At 31.4% G+C, this 13,917-nt stretch overlaps 2 protein-coding genes and 1 non-coding gene across 3 annotated transcripts; 2 read left to right on the forward strand and 1 right to left on the reverse strand.

The window, feature by feature from the left end:
• Nucleotides 1–1,913: 1,913 nt before the first annotated feature.
• LOC118056747 (arabinogalactan protein 13-like) lies at nucleotides 1,914–2,707 on the forward strand. The gene has a single exon (XM_035069086.2). The coding sequence runs from the start codon at nucleotides 2,260–2,262 to the stop codon at nucleotides 2,437–2,439; it is 180 nt and encodes a 59-aa protein (XP_034924977.1). The 5' UTR covers nucleotides 1,914–2,259; the 3' UTR covers nucleotides 2,440–2,707.
• Nucleotides 2,708–3,287: 580 nt separating this feature from the next.
• LOC118056769 (small nucleolar RNA SNORD96 family) lies at nucleotides 3,288–3,368 on the forward strand. The gene has a single exon (XR_004688846.1). It is a non-coding gene; the product is annotated as a small nucleolar RNA SNORD96 family (small nucleolar RNA).
• Nucleotides 3,369–7,252: 3,884 nt separating this feature from the next.
• Nucleotides 7,253–9,016, reverse strand: LOC118056748 (uncharacterized). The gene is made up of 2 exons (XM_035069087.2): nucleotides 8,132–9,016; nucleotides 7,253–7,714 (listed from the first exon to the last, which is right to left on the reverse strand). The coding sequence occupies exons 1-2, from the start codon at nucleotides 8,915–8,917 to the stop codon at nucleotides 7,598–7,600; spliced, it is 903 nt and encodes a 300-aa protein (XP_034924978.1). The 5' UTR covers nucleotides 8,918–9,016; the 3' UTR covers nucleotides 7,253–7,597.
• Between the last annotated feature and the right edge of the window lie 4,901 nt (nucleotides 9,017–13,917).

The following is a 13,917-nucleotide window of genomic DNA, read 5'->3' on the forward strand; positions in this document are numbered from 1 at the left end:
TTAAGTTTTAGATTAACGAATTACAAGTTGACCTCTGGAACTAGGTTTACTGTCCTTAACAACAACCCTTAAGTTTTCTTGCCATTCACCCGTACAATACAGGACAAGATAAACTCGTTGACAATTCTTGCTTTCTCCATTATATATTAAAAGCACCCCATAACCATATTCTCATCTCATTTGCCACCATTGTAAAACTCTCTCCTCCTCCTTTCTTTTCTCAATTTTTCTTCTCTTTCATCTTTCAATTCTTATCATCCTTCTTTCCGCTTCTCATTCATTTGATGTTTGCTTGATAACAAGCATCTTGGGATTGAACGGGCTCTTATCTCATCATCTCCACCGATCAATGGTTGTAATTGAGGGCAAGCAAAGAAGCAACTGTTGTAAACTCTCTCTAATCAATCTGTTTTTATCACCTCAATTAACCCGAAGATCTCTAAACTTACTTCCCAGCACTCGAGCAAGCTTTCTCCATGGAAAGATGGCTCCTATTTCATTTATCTGAACTCGACATCTCCTGAGGGGCTGGGGACACCAAGAACAGTTGAACATAGAATAAGAAATAGTTAATTCTAATGGTTCATCCTGTTGAGGACGACACAGTGTCCCTTTTTTTATTGAATTTTCTGCTTGGATGTGTTCATGCATGTCCTGTTCATTACTGTCCATGTATAGAAATTTCAAGTTCCGAAAATGATTCTTTAAAGTCTTTTCTTTTTCTCAAACGAAATTATTGCATTGCTCAGGATTTGCATGCTTTTGCCCTGAACATGTTTCACGTTTTCTTGCCATTGACAGTCAATCCTGAGTTAGTAGTTACCAGCTACAAGACGGTAGTATATTCTATTAGTGGTTAATCTGTCTCCATATCTAAAGTACATGTACTGTGGCTTTGTGGGTACAAAAATCGAATCTAACTACTTTAAAAATCCATAGCTAATTTCTCTACTTTTATATACATATCCTTTGCAGATTCAAGGATATGCTTAGCTAGTCGTCCTCAATCAAAGCACTTGTGAATTTTTGCACAAAAATAATGATTGCTAGTTGAAAAAATTGACTTTCAATCATTAGAAATTAGGTATTTTTAAGAAAAAAATAGTGTATTAAATTAAAAATATTAGTGGAATAGTGCATTTCATTAAAAAATATATATATATATTTTTTTGCACAAGTTGTTATTAGAAAACACACAATATTTATAGCTTGTTATTCAGAATAGCAACATCCAATAAAAATATTAAATAAAAGGAAAGAGGAAAGAAAAAAAAATGATAAATCTCGATGCAACACTGAATTTTTAATTATAACATAACCGGTATCATTAGAAAGATATTTACGAGATGAATTCAACAACACCAAAAAAGGTTATAAACGATGATCCAAGTAAGCCATACTTATTAATCAAAGATGATTGGTAAACCATCTATATATATATATATATATAATTTCAATTTGAAAAACATTCTTTTAACCAAACATATCAAACTACTTTTTATTCAACCCAATATATATTTTTCTAAATCATCCTTAACTAAAAGTATTTTTTATAAAATAACTTTTTTAAAAAAACTATAACTACAATCACTATTCCAGTACCAAACTCATTCCAATAACCAAATGCTCTCATTTCCATCCAATCATATAATCCAAAAAATTTAACACTCTAAAATCGTGTACTTTAATTATATATAAAAAAAACAGATAAAAATATCCTGTACCAAAGATACCGCATCCATATTTTCTCTGACCAACATGAATAAGAACCACAGAACATGTCCTTATTGGAATTCAAGATTTTCAATTTAAAAATTTAAGAAAAAAAAATGGAAATGCCAATTGTTTTTTTTTTTTTCCTGAAAAAGGAGAGAGAAGGCGTAGTTAAAACATTAAATAGTTGGCGCCGCCCTCAAAACAGGGCCACAAAGTCGTTCGCAACAGCTGTATGGCACCCCAGAAAGCTCGGTTCTAGCTTTGTGCAATAAAAAAACAATGACTTTTGCCTCAAAAGGTAACCATGTGCATGTGCTCGTCATCAACAGTCCTTCAGGCCAGCCTGCACCCTGCAGGTAACAGCCACTCTTGTCTCCTCGCCAACAACTACATAAAGCATCAACCTGCAAGCCCTAATCGTGTCATCCCACTAGCCGTTGTCTGAGTTCTCGGTGTTGCTCGCCTCCTTGCATTCTTCCTTTTTGCGCGGCGCCTCCACACATTGGTTTTCTCATCTTACAGCAAGGTAATTTATTTATCACAATGGAGGCGTTGAAGATGAGAGTATTTTTGGCTATCATGGTTGTGCTTATGGCCGCTTCAGCAGTCCAGGATGCAGCAGCAGCAGATGCCCCTGCTCCTAGCCCTACCTCTGATGCCTCTACTTTTGTACCAGCTGCTTTTGCTTCTCTTGTTGCTCTTGCATTTGGACTTCTTTTCTGAATGTAAGATTATGCATTATTTGTTGTTTTTTTTTTCTCTTTTTGGCATGGTATATGCTCATTTATTTGTTTGAAGCCCTTTCGTCCCAAACGGTACAGGGATTTGTTTGCATGGATGATAATTGAGGGACAAAGGGGGATGGAGTGTTCTACTTGGGATTTTCATTGTTCTTGATCTTTACGACGAATTGGTCAAAAAGATTCAGATTGTTGTAACCAATTATTATTTTGTATTATAATTGATGTGATTTATTTGTTTGTGGCTTCAATTATCTTTTCTTGTAACTACTGATGAATTCCTTTGTTATCTTTCATTATACGTAAAGATCATCTGCTTAGAATGGCATAAAGATTTGCCTTTTCTAGTATCCGAATTCTAGATTCTTTATGTATAAGAAATTCAATCCCTTGAGAGCCATAGAGAATGGTTTCTTCTCCTTCGTGCTTACCTAAAAGAACGCTATAGAAAATTAAAGTAGTAAGAAACAGTGGCTGCAGGCTTCTTTTTTTTTTTTTTTTTTAATATATATTAGATAAAAAAATTTAATAGAAAACAATAGATGTATGAAATTAAAAAAAAAAAAATGATGAGAAAAATATAAAGCAAACATATTAACGTCTCGCGAAACCCACGACTAAGATTTATAAGATTGAAATAACTTGATGAAAAAATAAAGTAAATTATAAGGCATTGAAAAGAAAAATTAAAAGGGTGTTCAAAATGGTTGGTGCCCTTTTGGTGAGAACTCACTGTCCTGCAAGCTAAATCCATGAATGTTGTGTGGCGTGAGGATTCATGCCTCAGGCCGCATTGTTGGGTTTAGATCGGTGCTTATGGTTTGCTTGCTGATTCCGATGATGATATCAGTCACCAAATACCATCTTCCGGGACTGAAAGAGTCTTGTTGACATTCTGCAATTCTGAGGCCTTATTACCTCTTCGTTCTTCTTGAGAAGAACTTGGGTGGTGTTTTTGTCTTCCTGTTATGATTTTGGCTGAGATTTCTTACCATGAAAGGTGCAGATTGAGGGCTAGCCTTTCCATTAATGATTGCTAGAAATCTATGGAAAAGGGATACTGTTTCTGGGAATAGGCATTTCACCTAGTTGCGATTTTGGCCAACACTGTAGATTTAAATTCGGAGAAGAAGAGGTTTAAAAACTTGGATTTGGATTTGGAATTATGCTATCCATGTGAGAAATTTTGTGCAGCTGAACGCATGATTAACATAAACAAAACATCTACTTCGGAGATCTATTTATGCATTAATTATCGGAGACCTAACATGAGGCCGGCATCTCCAATAGTGTAGACAGAAGAAAAAACTCAAGCAATTTGGCTTTATAATTGAATTTTGTCACTGTCCAACTCGAAGCTCTGTTCGTGAGTCCATGGCTGGTTGTCTGAACATGAAAGAACAGTTGTCCTCCATCTGTATTTTCTTTGACAGCTCTCCTTTCTGTATTTACAAAGAAGAAGGAAAACCCATTGCTATGTTCTTCAACCGTTGAGCGAGTGAAGATAAGAAGGTAAATTCAGAGGATAAACATGCAAAGCTGCCACCATGAGTTTCTCTAGATAAAGAAAAACATCCACCTCTCCTCCTCCTCTCGATTTTGCTCCTCCTCCCAAGCAGATCTATGCTTATTTTCACTGCCAAGTAAGGTGATTTGCAAGCGTTCTTCCTGTGTGCTCGACACTCTCGTATGATTGCAGCATTTTTCTTTATGATTGCTTATACCTAGGCACTGTTTGTTTTTCATTTTAAAAATATATTTTTTTATCTTTTTATTTATTTTAAATTAATATTTTTTATATTTTCAGATTATTTTAATATATTATTATTATAAATAAATTTTAAAAAATAAAAAAATTATCCCAAACATCACTTTAAACTAAAGAAAAAACCACAGATTTAACTATCCTCAAATCCTTCTCTATCTTAGTCTTTCTTCTTTCTTTTTTCAACAAAACTGTAGAAGTTATATTTTAAAATGTGTTTTTTATAAATATATCAAAATAATAAAATAATTTTAAGAAAAAATATAAAATATAAATAAATAATATTATAACCACAATACAAACAAGCCCCAACAACACGTCTTTCAAAACAACTAGTAAAACATTCATGGTTTGGTAACAAAGCAACGTGGACCTTGTCCCAGCTTAAACGTTAACATGACAGCTCATTGACTTGGAATATTGTTTTGAAATGAAAGAAATTCATTTTAAATCTATATTTTTTATATTTTAATTAAAAAAAAAAAACTGGCTCCACACACAAATAACCAAGATGGGCGCTGCCCATGTGAATATAATTATATTTTATGGTGTCGTCAATATTGTACTTGCACAACCTTTTTCTTTGTTTTTCTCACTGCTTTTTCTTACAAGATAGCATCTTTATAGCGGTTTGAAAAAAAATCAAAACACTGATTAAATTGAAAAAATTAAAAAAAATCATGAAAATTGAGTCAAACTAAAAAACTGAGCCAAAACTGAGCAAAACCAAAAAAATCAAGCGAAATAAAAAAAAACCGAGCCAAACTAAAAAAACCAAGCAAAACAGCTTTAAACCGGTTTTTGTCCTAAAAACAAATCGAATCGGCTGGTTTGAGCTGATTTTAGTTTTTTTTTTAAATTCGATTTGATTATTTTTTTATAAAAACCAAACCAAATCGAAAATAATTACTCTGAAAAAATTGAGCCAAAACTGAGCAAAACCAAAAAAACCGAGTGAAACTAGAAAAAATCAAGCCAAACTAAAAAAACCAAGCAAAACCGCTTTAAACCGGTTTTTGTCCTAAAAACAAATCGAACCGGTTGGTTTGAGCTGATTTTAGTATTTTTTAAAATTCAATTTAGTTATTTTTTTTATAAAAACCAAACCAAATCAAAAATAATTATTCTTAGCATCTTATTTGTTTTTGTATTTTAAAAATAGTTTAAAAAAAATAAATTTTTTTTTCTACTTCAAATTAATATATATATTTTAAAGTTATTTTAATTTATTAATATTAAAAATAATCTTAAACATTCTTTAAAAACGATAATAACTTTATTGTCTGACAAGATTGGTCCACTTTTCTCAATCTTATCTCTTCGAGGAAATTGGGTATGAGAGAGAAAGATGTTTCATCAAACTGACCAGCTGTGATCAATAACGTATTTGACGTGAAAAATAAAATAAAAATAATAATAATGGACAGCTCAAGAAATGAACATTCCAAGCATGTGCTGAAAATATCTATCTGCTAATTTTCAGAATTAAGTATTTTGGAAAATATATATATCATTGTGAAGATTTTTCTCATAGTTATCCCACTTGACACGATAGGTTGACTTGGCATCCCGGTAACATAGTGTAGAGTAGTCTTGATTACAACTTGTTAAAGATTTATTTTTTTTTTAAATTGTTTTTTTTTCTTTTACTCCGTTCAATCTTTTATATATATATATATATATATATATATATATATATGTTTTATTTTATTAATATAAAATTGAAAGTTTTTTTAGTATATATTTATCTTAAAAAAATTATGTTTTTTCAATGTAAAATAATTTTTTTTTTTTTAATTACTGCAAGGAGAAAATATTATCATTTTAATGTTGGATAAAAAACTTTTTGAACCAATATTTTAAATTTTATTATTAGCAACAAGAATAACCAACATTCTATAGTTTAAAACCTGGCCTGTTCAGATGGATCGATCCGGGACTCAGCTGACCCGAGGTTGAAACCAGGCCAAATTTAAAAAAATAAAAGAAATCAAAAAACTCAGTTGATCTAACAGGTTGATCGAATGATCTGATCAAAAACCTAGTTGCAACTAGTTGACTATTTATTTTTTTAATCAAAACAACATCGTTTTCATTTATAAAAAAGAAAAAATTAGTGTTGACCCAGGTGATATGGTGATCGGAAAAAAACCTGTGATCCATGTCAGGTTTAAAAACTCTTGAACATCTACATAAATTGTTTTTTTTTTTATTTTTTTAAATAAAATATTAAAATCTTAAATATTTTTTATTCAACATTAAAATTTTTATATTAATTCAGATGAACTTATGTAACTCAAAACTTGATTCTTTAATAGGTAATCTAAACCGGGTTTAATAGCTATATATCTTTCTCTAACCAAACCAACGTTCCAATCTAGCAAGCAGTGTCAATGTTCCTCCTCACTAGTACATAGTACCCAGCAAATGTTCCAGAAACGCCTTCACATCACTGATATTCCTAGTGAGCCCCCCTCCCCATTAAAACAGTAGTTTTTGTCATTGAGCATATCTAACACGACTAATCTTGCCAGCTGAAGCATTTAGGGCCTCAAGTTGGTTTCATGACTCAATAAATCTCTTTTGTTTGGACTGTTGTGTTCTTCAATCAGCCATTCTTCTGTTTTCTTTTCACGCTCGCCATAAGAATACCATCTTAAAGACTCGAGAGCTCGTAATTAGGCGCAATCTAAGCTTAATCCATCATGGCCACGTAGCCCGCAGATGCAGCCTATGTTCAAGCAGCTAGCCATTGAGGGATAGGAGCTCTCTGACATCAGAAGCCATAGCCATTGATGGATAAGAGCTCTCTGACAGCAGAAGCCAACTAGCTGATAGAAATAAGACAAGACATTGCAGCTAACACTAATAGATTTATCAAAATGTTGATGTCATTAGCTGACATGCCTCCACCACCTCCCTCTCAAGAATCATATAAGAAAAGGGAAAGCCATGTATGCAGCAAGACTCAACCTTTACTCTGTCAGAGTATGGTGGTGGGTGGAAGATCATATCGCATTCTGGGTCTTGCTTATGTAATAATGCATATCTCTGGTTTACTTTATTGCTTAATGCGTTCATCGTTGTTTAAGCATTGCTAGAACATCACAGAATTACAAACTTTTAGATAGTGCTGTGACGCGCACATATAAGATACCAACGTCGAACAAGTGGCTCCTACACAGAAGCACACAAGGAATCTCCGATACAGACAGGATTCACAGGAACCTGCTATCTACACGAACATCACATATATTTTTATGTACAAAAAGATGGAGACAACCCTATATAAGAACCTTGTAAGCTAGCGTAGCAGATCCACCACCACAATTGACGCTAGGGAACAACTGGGATTTTTTCTGTAGCCATTTTTGCTTCAGAGACCATTGTAGTAGCCGCCGTAGGTAATGTGAGCTCTGGCGATAGGAACCCCTCTGGCTGCTGAAATTGCCTCATTCAATTTTGTTGCATGATGAACCACTTGCTTAATCCTCTGTGACAACAGTTTGTGATTCATTAGCTTTTAAGCAGTGCTCATGAATGTGAAAGTGATCTATGTAGCCTAATAAGATTCCTTCAAATTCAAATCCCCTCTTTTAAAAACTATATTGCAGAGGGAAAAAAATTGATCAAGCTGCATTTCATTAATTATTTTCAAAATGTGTTCGAGATACGAATGATTAGCAAGAGACATAGAATTGATCATGCTGCGTGTCATTACTTGATCTTCAGTTTATATTATCTAAACTATTTACCTCATGGAAAACAAGGAGAAATCAAGCAGAGTAAGCATTCGACAAAATCATACAGAAATCAAACTAATCATAGGATCCATGGATAATAGTCATATGATTGATTAATTAGAAATAGGAAGAGTGACAAATTAGAAAGAAAAAGAAAAATTCCAAACCTTGTCATCAGCGTAAATCTGGAAGCTCAGCTTTTGGTTCTGTTGCTGCTGCTTGTTTCTTTGCTGATTTCCAAAAATGAAAATACAGATGGTAGCAGCTGCAACTCCAAAAGTGCAAATAGCACCAATCCCAGTTAAGCTCAACTTCCATAAATTCAAGCCACTAGTATTCTCCTCCCAGTTCACCTCCTTTTTTGTACTATTTTCGTTTTCAGTACTGCTCTTGATTCTTGGAGAACTAATCTTGGTGGTCTCCAGGACCTGATCACCTGTATACCCCTGATGATCACTTTTGTCTTCAAAGTTAAAAGTAGAACCAGCATCAATTTGAGGGGGTGCGAAACCACCCTTGGTGTTTGAGGACTTTGGAGAGTCCAATTTCATGTCGACAAATTCATTTTCCTTCATTTTCTTGAAGAAAACTTGAGAAACTGAGTCTTGATCAGCTTCTTTGGCTTCTGGCATGGCCACAGAGGGAACCACAGCGCTTAGGTCGATAGGTTCCATGGAGACCACATCTTTTTTGGAGATTACATGATCTCCTGGGACATCCTTGCTAGTTTTTGTTGGTGGCTCCAGCTGAATATGAACTGGAACAAGTTGATTAGGAACCACCCTTGAATGTTTTGGTGGAGAAGACGGGCACATGAAGTAGTTCATGTTGAACATGGCTTTGGGATTTGGACTACTACTACGTTTGCTTGCCCCAAAAGTCTTCTTCTCACCATCTTCATGGTAATCAATGAACCCATCATGGGGTAGTAGCTCCCACTCTTCAAGATCCATCTCATAGATGGAAAGTTGTTCTCTTGGAAGTAGAAGTAGATAAAAAAGAAGGGCTAGAGTGCTCTAATATATAAGGGCAATTAAGTGTGCTCTTATGGTGGAAAATTTGGGGGGGTCCAATTATTTGATCAAGCTAGGACGGTAGGCAGTCATGGAGTGATGCGTGGAATCTTCATGATGTGTCAAACCACCGCTCCATGGTCTCCTCATGCTTTAAAATCTTTTTTTATTATTAAAATCAGTGTTTACACTTCAACTAATCTTATGTGCCATGAAATTAACAATTATATAAGCTTTTTAGTGACTCTAAAAAGACTCAATGGACTAACTTATATCCATTTCGACTAGTCTAATATGCTTTGAAATTAACAATCATATAAAATTTTAATAATTCTAAAAAAACTCAATTTTATATTATAAAAAAAAAAAATTCAAGATATAATTAGCCGAATGAATCCTCTTTCTCCAAAGTCTGAGTTTGCTCAATGAAGGCTAATCCTTTCCAAAGGTGACAAATTGGATGGAGGTCCATTAGGGCCCACGTAGGAGAATAGAATGCCTTGCCTGATAGGCTTCCTGGATATTTCTTTTCAATCTTATACTGGTTTTTTAAATAATCTAATCTATCATGTTTGATTACTATATTGTCACTTTGGATAAAATTTGGGCAACTGTAGGAGTTGAGATATGGCCACGCAGGCGTTCCTCTTGGGGCCTATGAACATTTCTAGAGAGAGAGAGGGAGAGAGAGAGAGATGGAGAAAGATGGGATGGTTTTTGTTAGAGATTCCTTCAATGGCCTCACTCTCATGGCCATGGCAGGGAAAGATGGAAAAAAAGAAGGAAGAGTGCCGTCGGTTGCTTGTAGAAGTTTGCTTGGAGTGAAAGTGATAGGGTAGGTTTTTGAAGAGAAAAGGGCAAAGTTGAAAGTGAAAGCTTCCATACAACTGTCCATAGGCTGGTGGTGTCTTTAATTAATCTTTATTGGCCTTTTGTGTCAAAAGTTATAAAAATTAAAGTTTTGCAATTTTAATAGTTGTAGAGTGGACAAATTTGCCTAAATTTCACATGATTATAGGGTCGGATCTGTGTTTATCTTGGGGTGGGGTAGTTTTTGCCGTTATTTTTGAAAAAATATATTTTAAAAAAATTATAAATTATAGTTTTTTTTTTAGAGTTTTTAGTATTATCTATGTGGAACTATAGTTTCTGTTTATTGATCAAAAACTTTCAAAACTATTATTGAGACAAAATGCATTTTCAATCACACTTTATCATACTAACCAACATATCTATAAACAAATTAGAAAGGTGGTTAATAAAATAAACCTTGAAAATAATACTTTTGAATCTACTGTATAGGGGAAAAGTTATTGTTGGCAAGGTTTATGGCTATTAAAATAATCAAATTTTATGTGAAATAGTTTTATACAATGAGGAAGTTCCAATTAAGAGGTTTTTTTTTTTTCTTCTTTTTTTTACATTGAAAATGCTTAGAAAAATAGATGTGAGTTCGAGAAGATTTTTTGCTTTTTGATTGATTTTTTATTTTGAAGTGATTTTTTGTATTTTTGAAGGTTATAAATTGTTTTTTTATTATGAGATTATTTTAATCTTATGATCTGAGTTATAAGTTTGGTAAGTTAACTCAAATAAAATGTTTTTGTTATTTTTCAATTTAATTTTCAATAGTGAATTGATAAATAATTGAGTTTCATAATTTATTTTGATTTGTTTTATATGAGGTTATCATGGTTTTTTAATTTAGGTTGATGATTTAGTAGCTTAACTTGGGTTGGCCTCAATCAATTCAATATATTTTCGTTTCAATATTATTTTTTTAAGAAAATATTGTTTTTAGTTTTTATGAGTCAAACCTATGATTTTATCAGTTATTTGAATTATCTTTGAATTCATCAAGTCGAATAAATCACATCGAGCCAATTTCTATATGGTTTATTTTTTTTACTCGAAAAATATTTGCAATTACCAAATGTTTTTTATTTTATGTTTAATAAAAGCTTAATTTGACTTACTAGAGCCAATTATAGTATATTGCTAAATGATATATAATTTAAGTGTTCTTTATCTTCCAAGTATACTTATCAACTGTAGATCCTTAGACATCTAACAAGTTCATTTTGGAACCGGTAAAGATACTTGAAAATACTTTTCTTGGGCTCTTATATTGTCATATAGTTTCTTTTTATCTATTAACTAACAATCTGATTCTAATTCGAAAGTTTATAATTTAATTATATTTCTTTATAAAATCTGACGAATTGCTGGGATAAAAAAGCTGGCAACATGATTTTATTTATTTAGGATAAAAATAAGATTTAGATCCTTGAACATCATAGCTCATATTATTATAGTGTGGAATGAACAATGGTTGCAAATTTAAATATTTCAAGCAGCTCTTATTTTGCGTTTTGGAGTTACATTTGAGAGCATTTTAAAAATATATATCACTTAAAAATATATTAAATTAATTTTTTTTAATAAAATACTTAAAAAAAACAAATTTCATTATAATAAAAAAAACATACATGAACAAAAACATGAGGGGTATAATTCAACTGATCAGGTTCTGGATTTGCTTTCTAGAGATTATTAGTTCGAGTATTATAAACTTAAAAACCATTAAATATTTATATTATTATTAATTTTAAAATTTATGAATTAGTCCAAGGCTTGGCACAAACTTTTATATTAATTAAAGAAAAAAAAAAAAACGTGGTCAAAAACCAGTGTGCATTTCCTGAATGGGCTGAACTATTCCACTCTTGGCTTCTTGGAGAAGGAAAACTTGCCTACGTATTACATAAAATATTTGACTCATCATGGATGTGTACATGGCTTGCAAGCAAAACCATAAATAATAAAAAGGAGAATTTCATTATATAAATGGTTTTGCACAGTGCCACGTACGTTCTTGAAAATGAAAAAAAAAAAAAACAAAAACAAAAATCTTGGGAGTAGATGAGAATTAAATGCGAAGTTGATGCCCAAAAAGAGTTTCAATAAAGACGCCTGTAGGACGGCCCACCTAGGAAAATCACTCCATTGGAAGCGTTCACAGGCTGCAATTTTACAGAAATTGATTGTAAAATTATAAAATCATAATTAAGATTTTTCTTATTGTGTATATTTACGCATTTAGGATATTTATTTATTTTTATGTTGATAGCGAGGTTGTAAAAAAAATTTTTTGGATATTACTAGAAAAATACAATACAAATTCAAAATCATAGATTGTAAAATTATAAAATCATAATTAAAATTTTTTTAATTAATTATATATTAACAATTCCTCTATATTGTCGTATAACTTGAATTTTAACTTGAATTATAAAATTATAATTCAAAATCAACGAGGTTGTTTTCTTAATTTTTTGAAAAAATCCAAAACCATTTTTAATTTGCTATGGCCAAGTCTCTTAAAAATAAATTATATTTGTATATTTTAGCATATTAAAAAATTTAAAAAAATATTCTTTTGTTTTTACATGCATTCTTGAATTTAGTAATTAGTTCATTAAAATCATGAGAACTTGATATGCATTTTAAAAATACCAAAAAACTTATTTTATTTTTTAAATATAAAAAATTATAAACTTATATGTAAGATGTATTTTCAGTATAAAAAATATGTTTTGACTTTAAAACAATTAAGTTTGACCCATAAAGTAAGGATCAATCTACTCGGGTGAACCAAATTTAAATCTTAAAACATCAATAATTAGAAAATACAATAATATCTTAATTTATATCAGACAAATAAATAATGCAGCTTACATTAGATAAAGTGTACTAGAAGTGATACGTCCTTCATACATAATCGTCTCTTTATTCAGACTCTGAAATCCAGTTAGGGTTCTTAATGATCAAAATAATAGGTGACAACTTCATCCCTTTTTATTGATAAGAAACAAGAATTTCTTATTCTTTCCTCAATCACCAAAGATCCCGACCTAGGAGGACGATCACCACGACGCCGCACATGTGCGACATAGATAATAAAAGTTTAGAAAGGATTGTGTGTTGGGTTTCCTGAAACACATACACACAACAGAAAATATAATTTTTTTTTTCAAGAGTCCCAAAGATCTCATTGGACAGATTTAAAGTTGTTTAGGGTTTATGCAAAGATTACCTGAAGATCAAATATTTTTTTTTTGTTTTGAATATTTGCTTAAAGACTGGGTTGTTGCAAACCATAAGTTGTCCAAGTATTCGGCCACTAATAGTAATCCATACAAACCATCAATTAGAAATATCCAAAACCCTTTTAGAATAGAGATATTATTATACCTTAGATTGCTAGCTCTTTTCTTTTTATATTTTAGGTGTTTTACGTATGATATTTCTCTCACCTTTTCATCACATAAAATGAAAGGTATAACATTTTATTTATAGAAAAATATAAAAACCCTATAAATAGTAAAATATCAATTTTTTCCTTAAATAATATTACATGTATGGTTTTAAGCTAATTCTATAAACCTATTCAATCAAGTCCTTACTTGATTGTTTTTAGGTCTAGAATTGTAATCTCCTAAATTAATTACATTCTAGTCCTCAATTTCTAAAATTTATTCATATAATTAAGTCATACTTGATTAATCATATCCATTTTAATTTCTGATTAATGGTTCTTATGTGGGTTACTCATTAGGTTCCCTAATAAGTTGACCTAAATATAAATCATAATTCTAAATAAAATAGAATTAAATAAATTAATTTATTATCAATTCAACAATTGATTGTTTTATATTTGAAGATTAAATATAATGTCTAGTAACTTGTCATGATTCCCCAAATATTAAAAAAAAGTTTTAAGTGGTTTGATTTAAACTTTCAGTGATCAATTTCTCAGTGTAATAATTATCCTTTCATTAACAATGTTTCGATTTAGACATCATAATATAAAATGTGTTTACTCTGTCAAATCATGTTTGTTCTCAACACCATAGTCATTGATTATTTGAATTAGATTT

Source organism: Populus alba, chromosome 19 (genome assembly GCF_005239225.2).
Source record: "Populus alba chromosome 19, ASM523922v2, whole genome shotgun sequence".
NCBI lineage: Eukaryota > Viridiplantae > Streptophyta > Magnoliopsida > Malpighiales > Salicaceae > Populus > Populus alba.